We start from the raw sequence: 22,282 nt of genomic DNA on the forward strand, positions 1-22,282 counted from the left end.
GGGAGTTTGATTTACATGACTATTACAAGGCTAGACTTGAGCTATGTTGTTGGCCTTGTCAATCAGTTTATGCAAATGCCTAGAAAGCCTCATTTGGATGCAGTTAAACGTATATTGAGATATGCAAAGTCTACTTTACACTATGGACTTTTTTATGAGGGAGGTAAGGATGTACAAGTCTTTGGATATATAGATGCAGATTGGGCTGGTAGCATGTCAGACAGAAGATCTACTAGTGGATTCATGTTTTCCCTTGGTAGTGCAGCAGTTACATGGAGCAGCAAAAAGCAACCTACAGTTGCTTTATCGAGTACGGAGGCTGAGTATAGAGGTGCTGCTATGGTAGCATGTGAGGTGGTATGGCTGCAAAAGTTATTAGGTGATTTGGATGTGCAGGGAGATGGTCCAATTAACATTCATTGTGACAACATGAGTAGAATACAGTTAGCTAGGAATCTAGTATTCCATGCTAGGATAAAACACATTGAGGTGCACTACCACTTTGTGAGAGAGAAGGTACTTGCAGAAGAGATTGACTTGGTATATGTCAGCACATAGGATCAGATCACTGACATTTTCACAAAGGCATTGGGTACAGAGAAGCTTCGAAAGTTCCGAAGGTTACTTGGAGCTGCAGAGATAGAGTTAAGCTTGAGGGGGAGTGTTGAGATGGCAAGCTCAACACGTGCGGGCATTGATAATGGATCGCCTGGCTAGATTCCGCACGTCTACACTTAGCATGTTGGTGGTCATTATGATACTTACATGGCCATTGACTTATTACTTATTATATTTAGTTTGTTACACCTATCTACAGCTGGCAAAGATATAGCGCCAGTCGATTGGTGTAGTTAGTTATGCACTGTTTGACTTAGTAGGCCACTTTCCTTTATGTTGTATCTTATCTATACTTTATGTACATTGTATTGTGTGTGGAAGAAGAAGAAGAAATTAGCAAGAAAACGTTTTTGGCCTCCATCTCTCTTCTTGTGTTCTTAAGTGAGCTTCCTCTTGTGTATACAGTGTGTGTTTGGTGCAGCAGCTCAAGCAAGTCCCCCCCACCACACGATTCTTGACAGTAAGCACTTCCTAAAGCTAGCAAATGGGATCTATATGCTGTCACCTCCTTAGCTTGAGATGTCCTAACAAGCCCTAGTTCATTCAATGCCAATTCCTTAAACATTTCATGTTCAGTATCATAGAAGGCGGACTGCTTACTTCTTGTTCGAGCATTAAAGTCTCCCACTAGTAGTATGTCCCCAATGCTTGCATATCTCTCATAATATCCTCATGTAGTACTTTAAATGGTGATCCTTCCTAGGAGCAAATGTTGAAGAGGTAGGTAGAAAGTAGCATATTGCAACATGTAGATCCCTTGGGTGCCCTATCCTCAGCCTTATCCACATATATCTAGTATGCACATCTCGTGACACCACGTGAATCATGTCTTGGAGGCTCTCACGATAAAGAATAGCCATCCCACCTGACCTCGTAGTTCCTCCTGGTCTACGGGGTTGAGGTCTATAGACGCTCTCCCATTTGTATCCCACAACATTTGGTAATCTAGAATTTATACATTGATGTGTCTTTGTATACATAGCCATGTCTATCCCACGAAAAGTGTCCTCAAAATAACCTGCATCAAGTCTCATTGAACCATTATAATTTCAAAGGGACATCTTTGACGTCTCATAGGCCTCGTACCATCATTGTGACTTCCGTTCTACTATGACTACTCTGCCATCTCTATACACAGCATACTTGCCTTCTTTACGTGCCTCCAACACTTTTGGTGTGCTAACCCTTCTGTGCTCTAACTGTGCGGGTGTTAGATCCTCATCGAGGTAAATCTTTTCACCCTTCAAAGCCTTTCTCTTTGATAAGAAGGCCCTTTTGCTATCCATGTCCTCAAATTTCAGCATGAGGATATGACCTCTTTTGTCATTTGGATCACCTATCCTCCAAGCATCCATAATACATATCTTGTCTGTACCCATCTTAGCACAAAGCGTTTTTGCATCCTCTTGGGGGTTTCCTTATTTAGCCCATCCCACCACACGTGCATGCAATGCACAGAGTTTCCTCTTTGCTTCTTCTTCTAGTGTTGCATTCATCATTTCTACTTTGTTCTGAGGCACCCCTTTATTTCTTTTAACTACCTTAATCCATTGTGCATTTTCGTTCACTATTTGTTCAACATTTTCTACTTTCCTTTGATCTCTCTCTACCACATTCATCCATGTGTGCATGTCTTTTTTTTAACTTTTCATCTCTTTCTTTAATTCTGGTGCATCTAGCATTGTTGTTTGTGCATCCATCATTGACTTGTATGTCCCTAATTCATTCTTACATGACTCTAACTGCCTTTTGAGTTAAGCAATCTCCATGTCCTTGGCCGCTATGCGTGCATTTGTATCACATTTCAATGCATCCATATTTGCTTTCCAAGCGTCCCTTACCTTGTTCAAGTTATCTATCATATCCATTTGTAAGTCAACCTTGATTTCTTTATATTTTGCATCATCCCAGCCATTAGAGCATGATTTCCCATTTCCTTCTATAGTAGCACTTAGTTCTTTCTTGAATGTCTCCTGTAATTTTTCATACATATCTTTTTGCTTTGTATCCATGTCATTCATGACTTTTTGTTGCATGTTGCCACACACTCTCATACACGCTTTCAGGTTTTGCATCCATTTTAGCATTTAATTCCTTTTCCCATGTTTCATGCATTGCATTCATATCACTTGATACCTTGTCAATCGTTGGCATACATATTGCTGCAATCTCAACTCTTGTGAGGGCTTTCATGTCATCTAAACCATGTGTTGTAATCAGCCTTTGCATCTTTGTCCATCACTTGGAACTTGTGGGAGTGGCATTTTCATGAGCTCTCCTGTTTTGATTATAGTAGAACTTTTCGTTCTTAGTGGGGGTCTTGTGCTGCCCTTTTGATGCAGTCTCCTGTGGTTAGCCCAATTGGTTGTGTGTCAAGTTCCGTCTCATGTCCATTGGTTTCTTTTATCAGTAATCTTTGCCATCTCGCAATCCAAGACCGCCACTCAGTGTGCTTGCATTTCTACCTTACACAGCCCCACGTTGACCTCGGAGACACCCCTAAACGACTGCCAATACCTCTGCAGCTTCCAGAACAGCTGCTATCTCCCTATGTAGAGACGTGTCCCTGTAGGACAGTGGTTGTTCCCCTGCGCAGAGACGCGACCTTGGAGAGCAGCTCCTTCACGTCAGCATTCACGCCAGACTGCCGTCATTGTCGTCAAACTGCCGCCTCTTGGAGGATGGACCTAACAATCCCGTCAGGTCCCGTTACTCACGCTAGACACGTCTATCACGTCAGGCACATTCCTTCACGCTAGCGTCCCTTCTCACAAAGCCTGTCTCCAACACACGTCCGTCACGTCAGGCACGTCCCGTCACGCTGCCGTCCCGTTCCACCAAACACGTCCCGTCACGTCAATGCTCATCGCATCAGCACTATTCTCAACACCTTCCTCAAATGATGAGTCTCTACCCTTGTTGGCTTCCCTCCTCCCCCCCCCCTCCCCCCCCCCACATGATGACATGGCCCGGGAGACTAGCTCATAGGTAGCCTAGTCAAGTTAAAGCTTGAAACTTTACATCTTTGGTAAGGGCTTTTACATCCACTATGGAAAACAAGATCCACTACGTGAAATAGAGATCCACTATGGGAAAACATGATCCACTAAGGGAAAATTCTTTGTTGTCAACATCGGAAATAATTTCTTTATCTTCTTCTTGCTTCTTTGGCAACCTTTGGTAATGTTCTCGATCTTATGGGTGTCTTTGATCTTCTTGGACTCTTTCTTGGTCTTCATGCTATTTTTCTTTGTTGTGATCCTTGTCCCTTTTTTTGATGTGCGGTACCTCTGCTTTTTCTTTAGTCTTCTTGACACGATCTTTGTGCTTTGCTTTTACAAATGGATGTACTGATGGGTCCATGGTCTTCTCTTGACAATATCTCTTTTTACACAAATTTTGGGATACATAGACTTGGAATACATAATTTTTGGGATATTTGTTTTGACTTGCTGAAGGGAATGGTATTGAATTTTCTCTTGACATTGGATTCTTGTGTAAGGTGCACGTCATGCCAGTGTCACAACTTGTCACGTCCTCATCACGCCACCCATCACAACACACACACACACACATACACACACACACACACACACACATAGAGGCTACTGAACTGATTGACAACCATTGGAGATATGCTTGGGAGCTAGAAACATTAGTTTTGAGGCCCACAACACAACAGGCGAGAGCCCCAAAAGAGTATCTAATAGTAGGCATTAGTAGTTGGTGGCTAGCAACAACCATTTTGGACTTTCAGGCTGTAGGTTATAGGAAGCTCGGTCCCCCTGAATAGAGCACTAGCTGATTGGAAGAGTTTTTCATGAAGAAAATCAGAAATTTCTCTTTCTACAGCAATATCTCTTATTGTCCAACCATTTCTCAACTTTCCTTAGCATATTCCATCCATTTGAGCCATTAGAGGTAGAGATATTGAAACAAATCTATTGTAAACCCTGATTTACAGTATAAATTAGAGTTTGATAGTTGCCTCGGAATATATGCTTAGAATTGAGTGCCTAGGATTTGAATTCCAACAACTGAAGGAATTTCAAGGAGACTCAAGAGGCCAGCCAGCCAATCTCAACTTGGGGATAAATTTGTCTCGCAGCAGGGAGTAAAATGAAGGCCAATCCGCGATCAAACCAAGGGGAAAATTAGTTTGAAGGCTTGTTAGTCATTTATGACAGCAAGAGGTACTTGGATTAGTAGAGAAGATTAGATAATTTCAATTGTACTCCATCCATTTGCAATTGAATATAAAGAAATACTACAGTGGTGCTAGATTTGCGGCCAACATAATGTCCATTCTCTAAGATTAAAGTGATGAACTGTGCATTTCAGTTTATGTGATTTATTTACTTACTGTAATTATTGGTAAATCAGGTTATTACCACCCTCTCTAAGGAAGAAGGCTAGTTTCAGTCACCAAAAAAAATTCTTATTGCGACCATGTGATACGTAACTTATTATTGAGCATTCTCCAAGTCATGCGTTAGCCATGTGAATCATCTTATCAAGAACTTTATTTGGTTGGGAGAAGATGGAAGCTCTATGTCAAAATGACGGTAGGATTTGCAGGAAAAAAGCACAAAGTGTACAACAAACACTAAGATAAAGAAACTCAAAACATTGAAGACGACTAAGCGGTCGCACTTGAAGGGAATCTAGATTGTGAAGAGAGTGAAATGCAGTCCTTCAAGCAATAGGATATCAAAGCAAATGTTGTAGAAGGAGGATAGTTGTGGAGGGAGCAAAACACAGTCCTCAAGGGCTGAGTGCAATCCAATACATACAGCTTTCCCTTCCCTTAGACGGATTGCTACTACTAGGAAGTATAAACTGTCATGTAACATAAAAAAACATCCTCTATTAAACAAGATTTTAACTAAAGAGAAGGATATATGTGGCTAATAGGTTATGCACAAGTCACATTATCTCAAATTTCATATATTATATCATATACCTAGCTATCCGACTCCATGACACTTTTTTTTTTTGCAAGTAAAATGTGGCTGATTATATTACTCAAAAAACTGATTACAATAGAGTGCTCATGCTCAACAGATTAACTGGAGCTGATGCAAAGTCACCACTACATCATGTATACAAGCCTCTCAAGGCAGTCTAGGGGGGATGGGGGCAAGAAGCCATGGGGGAGGGGTATATCGCCAAACGGGACTGCATGCCTGCATCACAAAGAATAGGCCCTGGCCACCCCAGGTACGCATGAAGTGACCACGGAGCTCCTGACGAGCCCTGGACTCGCCCTGCACCTGATCCCATCGGTCGCGGAGGGAGTGAATGATGGAGGTCCATAGCTCTGCTAAGGTCACAAGTGCTGAAAGTCTCTCTCCGCCGAAAGCCACCTGGCATCGCGCCTTCGAGATATGCCATCCAGTAAGACTCCCTATGATCTCCCATATCTCTGAGCGGTCTACTGTGGGCTCCGGTACCTAGCGGATGGGTAAAGCCTCCAAACCAACCACTGTGCATGACCCTGTCTCGATCATGAATATCGTGTCCTGGATCCCGGCCTCATACAAAAGGTGACGGCCCTAGCTAATTGCCTGCCAACAGAAAGCTCCCCATGAAATACACCCAAGGCTGGGGGGCTATCCGTCGAAGAATACGGCATGCTTCTCTCCACACAAGCTGCGCCTCCTCACAAGACCAAAGGCAGTGCTTTGGGGTTTCTAGAGGCTATTGTGTGCAGCGCTTACAGCCTCCCTCCTTCTGCATTTGGGCAAGCCATCTTCCCACCGCCAAACCTCCATGTGCCACTAGCCATAAAAAATACGACACCCTCCTCGGCCTCCAGCTATCCCATAGGCGGCGCCAGAAGGTCCGTCGGAAAGGCTCCGTGATGCTGTGCTCCGCCCAGTGCCTGCTACGTGACGGCGCCCAGTCCATATCCTCCTGCATCAGTACATGTCTGCCAATCCTGGCAGTATACTCTAGGAACCTAGGTGGCTTTTTGGCAACCGCAGAGGCCGGCCATAGCCACTCTCCTAGATCCCACTCCAGCTCATCAAGTGGTCTACCCTCCCAGATCCAAAGGCGCCACTCCTTGAGCTCCATCCAGAAAACATAGGGGTCCAGTCGCCAAGTCTTCCCCTGAAGACCCACCACCCGAATCCTCCTCCATGAAAGGGTGGCAATCTCCTCATCCTGTTGCCCTCTGTCAAGGGCCAGACGTCCCCCCTCCTGAACGGCAAAAAAGATCCCCTAGGGGGTGCCACCCACTCTACTTGCCACCTGAAGAGGAATGCCTGCTGGAGAGAACCTGGCTACCCATACCTTCCCGGCCTCTATCGGTTCCCGTATCGGGGGGACAAGCCACTCCGGAGGTATTGCTGTGTCTATCTCTCTTCTCCTCAACTCTACTCCTCTCGTGCACCCTGATACTCGTTGTAGCACCTCCTCGTCTGCCATCCTGTACACCTCCCGCCATGTCCTGATGGAGCGAGCCAGGCCGGCCTCCCACCCAGTCCACTGGATGTGGGGGTGCTCACCTATCTGTGCCCCTTCCCTATCTTTGACCTGGAGGTTCTAGATACAGTCTATTTTCTCATGGCAACCCGGGGGGCTCTGGATTAGGGCCTTATGGAGGCCCTGCCACACGCGGAGTGGGCTCCGCAGGAAAGGTGATCTGGGGGGGTAATCTGGGCTGAAGTGAAGATCCATCTCAGGGACGGCCTCCACTCACCGCCAAGCCTCGGTTTACAGTCCCGAAGGCTCTCCTGTAGTAAGACCTTCCAGGTCTACCCGCCTGGTGTGAGACCGCGGACAACTAGCTTGCCCAAGAGGGCCATACTCTGATATTCTGGGTCTATGATCCCAAGCCCTCCCTCTGATCGATGTCGTATGATGGTCGCCCACGCCACCTTGGCCCTGGAGTCTCTGGAGCCATTAGATCTCGACCAAAGGAAATTCCGCACTAGGCGACGAAGCTGCCCTACGCACGATGAGGAGAAACACCAACACGAGACGATGTACCAGGCCGTCACTAGGAGAACCTGGTTAAACACCAGGGCTCGACCGGCTAGTGAGAGGCGAACCGTGCTCCAGTAGGTCAGTTTCCTCCTAATAGAATCTAGAACAGGAAGAAACTGTTGAGCAGGAGTGATATCAAGTCTCACCTGGAACCCTAGGTATCGGACAGTCTGCCATCTGCTCACCCATCTAAATCCCAAGTGGACGCCCCACTCCGTGCTGGATTCCGGGTCTGTGAGGAAACCAACCGACTTTTGCCTATTGATTTTCGCACCTGCTGCAACGCAAAACACATCAAGAGCCATCCTCATTCTTTTCAACATCACCTCATGGTCCTCTATGTGGAGGCCTGTGTCGTCTGCGTACTCTGAGTCTAACAACTCACTCTCCTCTCTCACTGGAAGTCGGAGGCCGCGTAGTCCGCTCACATGTGACCTGAGGAAGTGGGACATCGCCTCTGCGAACTGTAGGAACAGGTATGGGGCCAGGGGCCAGCCTTGTCGGACCGATCTCTCCAGCCAGAACTCCTCCCCTCGCCTTCCGCCTATGAGAACCCTGCTCGTGGCTGATCTGTACAGGCCGGAGACCCCGCGAATCCAAGCGTGGGGAAATCCTAACTTCACCATGGTACCCTCTAGGAAATCCCAGTCCACCCTGTCATAGGCTTTCTTGAAGTCCAAGAGTAGTACTGCCAGTCTTTGCCCACTGTGCTGAGCCCACTCTGTCGCCTCAAAGAATCTAAATACATTGTCTAGGATGCTCCTATCCTGGACAAAGCATGTCTGTGTGTCATGAATGATATCTGGAAGCACATGGTGTAATCGTCTACCAATCATCTTTGCTAGAGTCTTATAGGCCACTGACAATAAGGTGATCGGTCTCCACTGGGATAGCTCCAACTGGTCTCTCCCTTTGGGGAGAAGACTGATAAGGCCTGCCGAGAGCCTCCCTGGCATCTGTCTTGAGGTGAAGATCTCTTGGAAAGCCCTCAGTAGGGGATCCTTCACCACCTCCCAGTAGGTAGTGAAGAAGGCCTTAGAGAGGCCATCCTCCCCCTGGCATTTTTGCCCATCCTGTGTATGGAAACCCTCCTCTAGTTCCTTCTCTATGAAGGGACTAGAAGGGCGTGTCCTGTCTCCTCTGTGATGAGGGACGGGGTGTGATCCCATACCTGCTGTCTGCATCTCTGTCCTCTAATTGAAGCTGTCTCCTGCTGGAAGAGGCGCGTGCAATAGTCGGTGGCAATCTCCATCACCTCATCAGGGCTAGAACGGGTCCTCCCATACTGATCCCTAAGGCTGCGTATCTGCTCTCCCGCGATGCGGGGCTGGTGCACCTGGAAGAACTCCCTGCACATCATGTCTCCCTTCCGCGCCCAAAAGGCTACTGACGTGCGGAAAGAGAACTCCGAGCGCTTGTCCTCTAGGCCAACAATGGCTGCACGCACGCACACCTTTTGTGCATGGAGGGTGGGGTCCCCTGGTGCCTCCTGCAACAATCTCTGCGTAGCTGCTAGGTCCCGCCGGAGTGCTCTCTCCTCCTCCCAGCACTGCTGCCTGGCCTGTAGGGCTGCCTCTTGGCAAATTCTGCTTGACTCGGCTAGGACCTCTGCAACCTCCTTTGCTATCCTGTCCCTCCTGACCCACTCTTTGGTCCAAATCTTCTCTATCTGTCTCGACACCTCCTCCCTCCTATAGATCAAGTCAGGGATCCGACAGGATCGTGTATCTAGGGCGGATGCTGGGGGATCAAGTGCCAGGAAAACCGGGCAGTGATCGGATAATGTGGTGCCTGCCAACTGCTCAATCTGGCCTCCACAAGAACCTCCCCACTCTCCCACATAAAACTTGTCCAACCGCTCCAGCAAGGCTCCACCTAGCTGCCTGTATCCCCAGGAAAAGTCCAACGACCTCTCCCTCTTGTGGAAGGCAGGGTCTTTCCAGGCATCCCATGCTCCGACTGCAAGCAAAAAGACCTCCCATGCCTCCTGTTCCTCCCCAGTCATGCCCTGGTAGTTTCTTCCTTTGCCCTGTTGGTCCTCCAAAGCCTCCAGGTTGTTGAAATCTCCTTTAACAATCCAGGAGTCCACCTCTGGGAGTCCAGCTACAATCTCCACCCAGAACCTGCTGCGTGCCCTAACCGCCATAGGGGCATAGACATTGAGGACTCCAATACACGAGTCCCCAATATCCAGTCTGATCCATAGAGCCCTTCCTACCACTATCGTCCCATGGTCTCGTACACAAGTGGTGAGACTCGGGCCAATAGAGGTGCATACGCCTCCGCTCCTACCGTGAGTACCTATGGCTTGCTCCCAGTAAGTATGCGAGCTGCTCGGAAATACCTTCCCAATCCGCTGAGCCTGGGCGAGGGTGAGCTTGTACTCCTGCAGAAGCAAGATGTCTATCCGTCCGGCGAGGGCAGACTGCAACTCCTACTGGACAATCAGCTTCCTCGAGCCACGTGTCCCACTGTAGTGGAGACTGTTCACATTCCACGATGCAAGATGTAGGCTCATGGGGAAACCTGTGACTGACCGAATAGGCATCTATTCGGTGTGGATGCTGCAGATGAGGAAGAGAGACTGTGAGGCATGCAGGTACGTCTTGCCACCGGTTTGGATGTTGAGCTCCAGTCTCCCATGGTGGCCCTCGGCCGGACCATAGGGGTGATAGATGCTCCAGGTGGTACTATCAATGCATCTATCAGCCATGTTGAAAAATGTGACTCTGTACACTAGTAGAAGCGGGCCGCCTGTGCCGGGGGCCACTTGATCACGTCCCTCGGTGCTCTCCACTGTGGGGGGGGGGGGGAAGGGGGGGCTCGAAAGATAATGCTCAAATGCGGGACGTCGGCGCTAGCCCACCAGTTAATGTCCATCATGCAACTTGGTCACTGTTGTGCGAATAGTGCTAATCCTTCATCTCCCATCCACTGGGAGATGTGATCCGCCACCTGACTCTTCAACTCCTCAATTTGTATAGTCGTCCACTCCTCTGAGTAAGATGACTGAAAAAAGAAAGCGTAGTTTGGTCCATCCGGTGGTGCTAATAGATGGACCTTGCCCCTCCTTGACTTACAAACCACGAAGATCCCCACCTCTAGAGGTAGTGGGAACCCTCCGCGCTCCGCAACTCGTAGGTAGGACCATGGGCCACTGCGGAAAAACTCTTGTGGCAGCAGCTGTGCTTGTCTCGGGAAAGTATGGCTGGTGGCAGGGGCGGATGAGCTGGTGGCTGTGTGGACAGGGGGGGACTGCTGGTATGCAGAGGAGGTAGGTGTGTGTGGCTCATCACCTCCTGTGGGAGGAGGGGGGGTGGGTCCGGGGGGGCTCACCTGACCTGGGTGCGGATCAGGGGGGGGTGCTCAGTAGGGGGGGTGATGGGGATGGAGTGGATCGAGCTATGGTGGGATGGCTAGAGATGCATGGCGGGTGTGGGGGAAGGGGAGAGTGGGTGAGGGGCCTATGGAAGCTCAGGCGAGGCAATCTGTGACGCATGTGGAGAAAGTGGGAGGGAGCGGTCTTGTTGGGTGGGGCGGATAGGGGAGGGCTGTGGAGTGCTCTGCCGAGAGGGGGCCGCTCGTCCGCCATCACCCTGCTAACGAGGCTGGGCCTGAGGGGCTGGCTACGGCCCCCCTTGCTGTCTCCCTCTCTGTCGCCTCTGGACCCTTGTGAACCCGTCAGCGTCCACCTGCGGACCTGTGGGCGGAGCCGCCTTGGCTCCGAAACATGTAAAAACTACTACCTGATGCGCAAAATCATGGCAGTACAAGCACTGCCCTGGTTGCCCAGTCACAATGACCTGCTGCCTAAAGGAATGCCCGCCTGGCTCAATCTCTAGGAACTGTGGGATATTCTTGACCTCCTTTACTGCCACCCGTACCTTTGGGACCCCTGCAGCTGTCACTACATCCGCAAAGTTTGCAAGGGTAGTTGAAGATGAAGTACATGAAGTTAATTTGAATGAACAAGGGGAAGGAAATGTCCTACTACTTGACCATAAATTGATGTATCCATTAGGAGCTGGATGGCTAAGAGCTGCTCCTCAGAGAGGACTACGCGCAAGGTGTTCAACTGGGGGGTACTCGGTGAGTGCACCGGCGTCTAACCAAAGGTTTCCATTGCGCGTCCCTTCTGGGATAACCTACCTATCGCGTTGCTGTGTTGCTGGATGGGGAGTTGCTACGGAGGGAGGGAGCAACGGGAGGAGGAAAGGAAGGGGGTGTTGATGGGGCGAAGGGGGGGGGGGGGGGGGGGGGGTTGATGGCGCTAGTGGTTGGTGACGATGGCGCTAGCAAGGAAGGGAGTAGATGGCGCTGGTGGCAGAAGCATTGGCGGGGGGGGGGGGGGGGGGGGGGGGGGGGTGGGGACGACGATGGCATTGGCACTGGCGCTGGCGCTGGTGGCTGGTGGCGAGGGAGAGAGTCGATGGCGAGGGAGGGAGTCAAAGGCGTTGGCGCACGACGAAGCGCCAGGGTAGGGGCTCAACGAATAGGCGGGGGGCACGACAAAAGGCGGGTGGGGGGCACAGCGACGTAACGGGCAGGAGAGCGTTCAAGATGCATGACTCACACATACACTTCTCTTCTATCAACTGCTTTTTTCTTAAGCCACATTTTTCTTTTGTATATAAACAAAAAACACAAATTTTTCCTGTACATGAATAATTGAAAGGAAAAAAACTTAAGAATTAGTGTACAAAATTAAGAAACACAATAAGGAATTATACTAGCACTCCAGGTTATCTTTCTTGATTAACTGCATGTTGCTCCTATAGTTTTAAGAAAGTGGTTATAGATCACAAGAGCAAGTAAAAAGTTGCAAAAACATAAACTTGAAGAGATGACCAACAAAAGGAGGCAACCTTGACTACTTCAATGCATAAAAAAGCCTAGAAGGGGGCAAGATCCACTCTACTTTCTCAACAGCTTAAGAGGGAACTCATGAGCCATCCACTAAGTTTGTACCTCAACAACCACAACCTTCCACAAAGGGAGTTGCAACACACTTCAATTTTTACTCAAACACCTATATGGAGCTCACTTCCTCAGTAATCACCCCATCAACATCAACACATTGTACTTCAATCATTTTGGCCCTCAAGTTTTGTTATGTGTACCTATATACATGTAATCAATCTAAAGAGACATAGAGTCACTATTTTCAAATAGTCATTGTATTTCAATCCTCATGTATGCAAGACTAAAGAGCTTGATGTATAGTGAATGTATGGCACAACAAAAAAACAAAACAAAACCAAAAACAAAGAAAGAAAAAAAAAACCGAAGCACCCACTAACATTGCACAGTACCTAGGGATTCTCAAGTTAGAGATGCCCTGTGGCCTTGATTGATTGATTGTGTCTCTAACCCTCGAGCCTCTCTATTCAACTTTCCCATATACATGTAGGGCACATCAAGAGCAAGACATGCCTTTGGACTCTTGACGTGCCTATGGTTAGAATTATCTCCTAGAGTCACTTGCATCATTCCTCCTCCCTCTAACCCATTCAACGCCCCAATGCCAAAGCATCAAACATGTGCATAACATGGTAATCATGGCAAAGATCTATTTCTCCATGTTATATTTTGCTCATCGTAGAGGATGGATTTTCTTTCTCTTGACTGAGAAGATCCCTTTGCTTCATCAATATCAGCCACCAATAAGAAAAACTACGAAAGAAAATAGTTTTCTAACAAATTACTATTTGTGTAAGCACGTATACTCATATAATATTTGCATTCTAGCTCATATGTTGATTGGGTCCTCAAGTGTGGGATAATACTATACACTTGTCTAAAGCTTGACACATCTCCCAATTCAACAAATATTATTGTGCACAAAAAGAAAGCTAGCACTCCCCCCCTAGAAAGTGAACGCATCTGAGGTTTTCATTACAAGTTAGAAGTTCCTAGAGCAAGACCAACCACATTTTTCATCCATGGCTATATCAATCCTCATTATCAACATCACTCTTTACCCCTCCCACAACCTTACAACTCAAATCCATGCATTCCACGTTTATTGTGCAAGCCAAGTATGCTACCTTCGATGGAGAGTCCCAAGGGACCGATACTCATTGAGGAGGGGATAAATATTAACTTGATTCAAGAATAGCTAAAATTAGTAGTTGCCAAATATAATAATGTAAGACTCCAAAAGTAGGAAGCTCAATCGCTATGCTAGAAGTAATTTTTGGGAAGAGTTGTTACTATAGGCACCAAATGTCCACAAGGAATGTCAATTGGTGTGACAGAAGTAATTTTTGGAAAGAATTGTAATTTTTGAAAACTTGAGTATGTTACTTTAGGCACTAAATATCCATAAGTTGGATATTTAATTTTACCATTAATTACTTATAGATATGTGACTCTTCTATTTTTGTAGAAACAAAATGAGAGCCAACGGGCTTACTCTCATGCAAGTTATAATATTACTCGGGGTTGAACTAGAAGATCCACAAAACAATGAGGAGGTTGCATGCAACTCTATTTGCTTCTATCACAAGACCATGTCCACGATGCCCATAGCAAAATTTGAAAAAGAGGACTAGTCATGAGTGGAAAAGGGGCAAAGGTACCCAACCTAAAGTGGAAGCCCTAACCTTAATGGATATAATATGTAAAAGTAATAGAGAGCTCATTCTTGTGTATGCAAACTATTGACAGTCTCTTCTCCTCTATCTTTTTGTTTGCTTTATCATAGCTTGAGAGTGGGAAGTGAAAGACTTAAGGAAGAGAAGCTACTCACTATTCTTTCTCCTCTTCTTCTTTTTCTCATCTTGCTATCCAAACAATGAGAAAATGAGAGAATCATTGTAAGCCCGGGGAAGAACATGAAAATGACAATACTTTGAACTTAATCAACTCGATTAGTTATCACCATGAAAGTTGGAAGATAGAGAGAGGGAGAGAGAGAAAAGAGTCGATACCATGTTGAGAGGGGAATTGACTCTTTCTCCTTTTTAGGAATTTATTGAAACAAAACCACGGGCACCAAGTGCTTGAATCATATACAAAAGGGCTAATTTGTTGCAATTCTGAAAATTAGGGTTTTGAAACCCTAATTTTTGCAAACTCCGGGCAATAACTTGATTTCCTTCTTAGTGCTTGGAATAGATCAAGCTAAGTAGAAAGTGTTTCTTGGATGAGAGATAGACAGGAAAGTACAAAGCATGCAGCTGAAATTTCAGTATGAGAGTTTGTTTCAAATAAAGAGAGAGACCTCTAATATATAGGTGTGGGGCTTAGCTACTCAAAAGTAGAAAGTAGAGGTTACAAATGACAAGTGTTTGTTGAAAATGACTCCCTACACTTATCTCTTCAAAATGACACATATCCTCTTTTGGATGCCACATGTCACTTTTCTAAAGAAATAAGGTTTCAAATCTTCTACTCTAAAAATCACTCAAATGGTTAAGAATTTGAGATAGCTACTGAAAACAAAAAATTTCCTTGTGAAATTCCGGAGCCTTTGACGTAAACAAAATTTCTATTTGAGCAACTTCCAAAAATAATAACCTTCTAAATCTTAGGAGTTGCCAAATTTAGCTTCTAGAGAGTTTCATTATATAAGTTCAGTGATTCATGGTTTGTTTCTTCGATCATAAGCATTTGGTTCCACTTTTTAAAACCACTCATTATATAGGTTTCTAGTTAATGTGACTATCTGAGTGTAAAAGTCTTAGTTATCTGGGCTTTTTGGTTAATCTGACCACCCAACTGAACTTTTAATTTCTTCTAGGCATCTTGTTAATGTTGACCCGAGTATAATTATAGGGTGTTCTGGCCATTGGTCACCCTTAGATAGAAAGATAAACATTTAATCATATTTTGAAACACTTAAATAATACAGAATCCCTTTCAAAGTACATGAGCATCAAATTAATTTGGAATCATTGAGTCAATATGTCTTAGTAACAATTGATATACAGAAGGTTTGTTACAATCATAGTGGGGAATTGAGTGAGGGAGAGTGACAATGAGGAACCGGTCAGAAAAAGCCAACCAAAAAGCTCCATTATTCATCCTCTTCTTCTTCTCCTTCTCTATTCTGCTCTTGGCATTGGAGTGGTGGGGTAGACGGATAAAAGAGGGGAGTAGTTATGGTTTGAGAGGAACCACACTTGAGCGCAGAGAACTACAGTAATGCTCACTATTTCTGTTCTTAAATTGTTTAGCTTCTTTCATTTTTGGGATTGAGAGGAGAGAACCAGGCAGTCCAGAGTAAAGAGTACGAGTTGGCTAGGTGAGAGAGAGCTTGAAGAAGAGAGAGACAGGAAACACATGAAAGAATGTGTTCATCCAAGTCCCATTGTTGAGCTCTCGTACAGCTTAACTGAAGCTCTTACATCATACTTGTACTCTCCTCTAACTTCCTTCATGGGTACATCTTTGGTTTGGTAGCTTGCATTCTCTCTACTATGCAACTGCACCCATATTGTCTCTCCTCTTATCTCTAATGTGCTGCTAGTGAAGCTCTAGCTACTTTCTCTCAAACCTCCACTCTCCTCCTTGAGGCCCCCTATCTAAAGGTGTTGAAACCAGCCTTCTATGGAGCTAAAGGGCAATAGAACTTTTAAGTTGCAAACACTTGAAGGGAACCAGAAATTTAAACTTGCAAACACAATTAACTCAAAGAGTAAATAAGCAAGCAAATGACTCACGACAATGGAGGTAGAGTGCTCCCACAGTGGCACATGACACTTGTTGGCCCCAAGCTTGGGCACTCCTCGCAGTATTTCTTAAGATAAATAAGAAAGTTGATTGTTTGGAGTACAAAAAACTGATTTGCATCTGGTTTTAGTTCCATGCTTTGGATTTATTGACGACGATTGGCTCAAATATCATTGCTATTGCACATCCAGTAAATACCCGCTAAAAACCACAAAGATACCATAGCAAACTAATTATTTTTTTGACCCCGAATTGATAGAGTAATCTCTCTGAAAATCAGTCCATCTTTTCCCTGAGCCAAATGTTGCGAATCATCGAAGAGAACATGATAGCAATCCTCATCTGATGCAAAGAGCCAAATTTATGCCAGGAAAGTGAAATGCTGATTCAGATCAGTAGCACAATGTTGTTTCTAGTGCCATGCTACTATTCAGCTGGTTACAATGTTGTCCCGATGATCAGAGAGGAAGAAATTTTAGGTTTTTACTGAAGAGCTATTCAAATCGAGTACAAAAACTGGATGCTCAGCTGAGTAGGGTTTCTGATTGATAAATCTTGATTATTACAGCAGGAAATTGGTCACTATTTTTCCCTTGGATATTCAGTGTATGCTCTTTCAAATCAGTCTAGCTTTGCCCTATTGCCTTTGCCAGTTGTCCCTCTCATGAAAAGTAATATTTTGTGAGACAAAACTGTCCAGAAAGCTTCTTAGAAGAAGAGAGAGCTAAAAATGAAGAAAGAACTCAGCCCAGATCTGATCCAAACAGCTATTTAATATCACAGGAGAAGACAAATAGCCAAACGTTGCTTGTGAAGTCCACTGTCCATGAATGCTGCCCTGCTGCTCCTTATGGGGCTTTTCCGTGAAAAGGATGTCACCATCGAATGCCTAAAGTGTCCTGGAGTCTTCACGAATATTTCCAAGAAAGACATATTAAAAGATTTCCTCCAATGCTGCATGGAAGTTGCGGTGTTTCCATCATGGCCGTCTGAATCCTCCTCCTATACAGGTAAGAAGTGTCTAGAGCAGAATGCACGTTTCAAAACCACTACAGGATCTCATTGGAGTTTGCAAATTTCTCCTCTTACAAACTCTCAGGCACCGAGTGTCATAATAAAGGACCAACACCAGATTACTACTAACAAACCAATTCTTTATATGGTGTCATCACCTTGATTGTCTTTCTCAGTTTGTCCCCTGGGATCCTGGACTTTGACTACAGAAACGGTAACACATTTCCCTCTCTCTGAAGGAAGGCTATAAGTATCTCATGCATCACAAAGACACCAACCCAACTCATAGCTGTAAAAAGCTTCCAACCTGCAAGAAATTCTCACTACACCAAAACTGAGGGGTCCTTAAGACTGTAAGACCTGTATCCTGCCATGTGATTGAGGAGATGGAAATGTGAGACTTCAAAGACCTGGGACCTGCCATGTCTTTGAGGGGATGGAAACCTGAGACTTCAAAGTGAGCCTTTATCTGAAAATATCATCATCAAGGTGGTGAACTACTAAGAAAGGGCTGAATAAATGATCATCCAAGATTCGATGATGGATGCTGTAATTCAGTTAACCTCTAGCTCTGAACTCTTAAAATTCCATCTCCATGGTTCTCCCAATGCCCCAATGTGGGGGTGCACCCTCGTAGTCTTATGTAGCAGCAATTCTTTCTGAGGTGCTAACCTTGGAAGAAGTCTCTCTACTACAAGCTTACAGACAAAGCTCTGTTGTGACACTTGAAGGATCCAGTATGCCTAGGGCCCCCCTAGGCTGCCAGCATGTATAGGTGCAGCAACCTGGCATTCCTTGCCAGTGTTCAGCAGTAGCGAGGAAGTTTCTTGGCTGTCAAATAAACTTGTTATGGATGTGCTGCTCCCGGTGACTATTCCTGGAGGTAAAACATTGTATTTCTTGGTAGAGGCCCTTGAGGCAAACAAATTCTCTGTGCGTTTGACTTTGATCCCAATTCATATGTGCCTTACAAATCTTGAAAGATTTCTCAATGCAAATCTGGAAAGCTTGCTGTGGAGATGCTGTTTAAGCTCATCTGCCTCCATCGGCAATCTTCAGCCAACAGATTGTGTAAATGCACCAAACCTCAGCAGCAGCAGTACTGACATTGACAGCAACATGGTTGGACACTTGAAGAGTATGATGGTTGAAATTAATAAGTTCCTGTTCTGCTATGCTACTGCTCTTCCTGTTGAGCTTCAGGAGCCTTTCTTACGACAGAGCATGCAAGATAACTCTATATTAGTGCGTATATGTATTTCTTTGTGGATTCTGCTATTTCCTCTCCAGGTTGATTTGACTTGGTCACAACCATCTCTCTTCTTCCTGCAAGATTTGCAAAAGAAGGAAGTCTTCTTCTTTTCCTGGTATCTGGCTTTTGGAGTTTTCCCCCAAAAGTTTAAGATGACATTCTTTCCATGCAGGTAACAGATCAAGTGATCTTATCTCTCATTATATTGGCAGTTGTATTCGCAGTGCTACCCCTCAAGGTAATTTTGCTGCTACTCTATTGGGAAATTTTGACAAGACATATGCCTATCCGTCAAGAAGCCACAGGGTTGTATTTTACGAGACTCCAAGAATGGTGGTCTCATGTACCTCTTGTGCCAATCTCTTTTAACGAACACGAGCGAAAAAGGAAAGCAGGTTGAAGTGGCTTACAGGAAGCATACAAGGGCTTCTTTTGTTTAAGACAGATGATGTAATTCTTGTTCTAATATCACGTCATTAAACGTCCCTCCCTCTAGTATACGTTCACACCATACTTTAGACATATATTCTTCTTTTTTTTTTTGGAAAAGCATCAAGTCAAAATGGATTAAGAAAAACACAATTAGGTTGACACATGCAGCTTTAGGTAATAATATAAATAACACTCATAAGTCACAAGTTTTTTGTGGTTAGAAACTTGTATAGCTTGAGATGCTGTATTCATAAAAACCACCTTGTAAAGACACTATAAAACAACTAGGTTGACATGTGTAGCTCAGTAAACGAGTTTTTAGTTCTATATGTAGTTCTTGCATGTCTGTTATGTAGCAATTTTACTGATGGTGTTTAGATATGCGTCGTGTTTTGAAGCGAAGTACATTTGTAGATAAGTTTTAGCGTTGTTTAAATACATGGAAGATGTTGAAAGGAGAATATGTATGCATATGTAGTTTAAGTCACTAATTTGATTTTAGCGTTCACATTTATTTTGGTCGTAAGCGCCATGGCCAAGTGGAAATAAGGACGGAAACACTGCATTTTCCAAGGTGATATCTAGGTAGGGTGAGGTTCTTATAGGCAAGCCATCTATCCTGAACGTCGTCATTCTTTTAATGAGACGGTTATTATTCCGTAATATGATGCATGCGAACTCATGTTGATCGGCTCTTTGGAATGCCTTTCGTCGGCTTGGCTCGACTATATTTTCAAGCAAACTGTAACGTCTTTTATTCTCGTGATCTGCTTGGAGCATTGGGTCGAACCGAGAGCTTTCACGATGGAGCTCTATAATCCTTTCGACAGATTGTTTGTTGAGGATGCAAAACTCTATCCTTGGATGTGGATGTTCTGTTATAGCCATGTACTTATAGATGAGTGGATTATGTAGCATGTTGAAAGTAAACACATTCACAATATCGGATGTAGTCAAGTTAATTCTTGTAGATGGTTACGAAAGTGATTTATCATTCCAAGAGACTAGAGGGTTATCGAGAATAGATTGACGGTCCAAGGTTCTGTTTGCAATCGCTCGTCGTTTTGCAGATTGAGACATGTTTCAATGATGCTCAATAGTTGAAGTTGTAATGGGTTTTCATTGAGAATTCGTTTTGTGTAGTCTGATAAGAGTGACATCACATATTTGTTTCTCTCTTTCTTCACAAGACATGGTTGACATTTAGTTATCATCATGTTGACTCTATGTTGTTGGCATGTAAGGATAAAAATAGTGCTTGACAAAGTTGTTGTAACTTGTATTTCTTCTATAGATGGATCGTTCTTTTGCGAGTTGACAGCATGATGTTGCACTGTGACTATACCATAGGATGCGCATATTGTTAGTCTTCCAATGATGCTTTCACATTTTGTCACCCAAGATGATTCGAATTTTTCTATGTTGTACCAAGTTGCAGCAAACGGTTTTAGTGATGTTTTTCTAGAAGCCATAGTTTTCCTTTTTCTAGAAGTCCTGAAGAATACTTTGTGACTTTGTTTTTTCGTAGCGGAATCGATGTAGATGAGAACAATATATTTTTATTATAAAACTGCAGTTCACTTATTTACAAAAAAAAATGTTATATTTTGTAATTAAAAAAATATATTTTATTTTTTCAACTTGTAAGGACGACGATGTTTTTCTTCTTAATACTAATTCTAATAAAATAAATAAATGATATCAATAAATAATAACAATACATAAACTTAAAAAAACTAATTGAAATTAAAAAACATGCTATATAGTATGTCGAAGAGTTGGCATAAGTCTCTTCGTAATTATGGAAAAGTTTTTCATTCCCCCGTCCATTCAAAATATTTGGTTTGTTGAAGTTTTACGTTTTCATTTTTTTCAGTACGTTTGAAAGTTCGTTACACTTTCGTTTTTGCCATACATTCAAAAGATCGTTTTCTTTCATTTTTGTTTCACTACTATTTACTAATTCTAAAAAGAACAAATGACAAAGATTTGAATCTAACCTTAATAAACTAAAAAAATGAAGGAGAAACTTGTTTAAACTAATCCTAAAAAAAACAAATGACATATTTGAATCTAACCGTTTAGCTTGCAAACGTGATGATTGAGGAAGTGACGTACATGTCTCCATACACTTGTGTATGACCTTCCTCTCTCCTCAAATAAGAGAAATTTTGTAATGAAGAGAGTGGCCTATATTACTTAACTCTCCCCTCTTTATATAGGCTTAAGGCTTTCCAACGTTTAAAGCTTTCCTTTAAGCTTTTTAAAGCTTTTGTAGTTTACAAACTTGAAAAGCCTAAAAGCTTTCAAATGTTTAAGATTTTCTTCAATTTTGGGTGTACAGTTATGTTTTCATTCTTTAAAAAAAAAGATAATTACAAAATATCACATAGCTGCACTTGTAAAAAAAATTGCTTGTTCAAAGTTTGAGTTTTACAAATTACTTTCTATAGGGAAAAAAAATAGATTGAACTTATAACTATGTAGAAGCATAATAATGACTGAAAAGAATGCATAAACATGTTATACAAGTAACATGCCTAAGAGCTACCACAAGTCTCTTCGTTGTTTCATAATTATAGGAGAAGGTGCCATTCCCACGTCTTTAAAGAAGTTATGCACTTTGCTTTGCTTTTCTTTCATTTTCTTTGCTATTGACGATAATAATTTTTTTAAAAAAGTAGATTCTAACCTTGTGAAAGATTATATTGTATGAAGATTGTAGTTGCATTTACTAAACTAAAACTTGCAATGATGAGACATAACCAAATGAGTAAACTACATTAGTTCTAAGTATATCAATTATTAGTTTACATTTAAAAATAACAATAACTAATAATGAATTAATCAATGATAAATAGCTAAGTAATTAAATAACTACATATCTATCTTACTTACTCACACAGACACAAATAATTAGTGAGTAGTGTTAAAAACATTTAATTTAAATTAAGAACGCAGAGAGAGAGAGAGAGAGAGAATAACTCCCTATCATATGGAATTATGCTAAGTTTATTAATATATTCTAACTAGTATCCTAATCACTAGCAACAATCATGGTCACAATGGGTAGAGAGAGACATGTATCTTGATCTAATGGTTAGCATGTATATGTTGATCTACATTGATATGTTGATGTCATGATGGACAAACTATACATGATGCATACTTTAATCTACATTTCAACATTCACATTTTTACATTTGCACAGTGATCAAAAGCTACTCTCTCAAAAGGCTCTCCAAACCGATATCTTCCAATGAAGATGAATAACTTGTATCCTTTCGTCCATAAATC

The 22,282-nt window shown here is 43.6% G+C and overlaps 1 protein-coding gene across 1 annotated transcript in view; it reads left to right on the forward strand.

Moving 5' to 3' along the window:
• LOC148036661 (uncharacterized) overlaps positions 1-19,675 on the forward strand; it is a 79,261-nt gene extending 59,586 nt beyond the window's left edge. The window contains exon 10 of the mRNA XM_087678701.1: positions 18,726-19,675. Coding sequence (XP_087534827.1) covers positions 18,726-18,953 — 228 coding nt within the window. The 3' untranslated portion in view covers positions 18,954-19,675. The remainder of the gene's footprint in view (positions 1-18,725) is intronic.
• Positions 19,676-22,282: the final 2,607 nt, after the last annotated feature.

The sequence above is a fragment of the Lygodium microphyllum genome, chromosome 5 (assembly GCF_053477565.2).
Source record: "Lygodium microphyllum isolate KBCC chromosome 5, Lygodium_microphyllum_v1.1.10, whole genome shotgun sequence".
Lineage (NCBI taxonomy): Eukaryota > Viridiplantae > Streptophyta > Polypodiopsida > Schizaeales > Lygodiaceae > Lygodium > Lygodium microphyllum.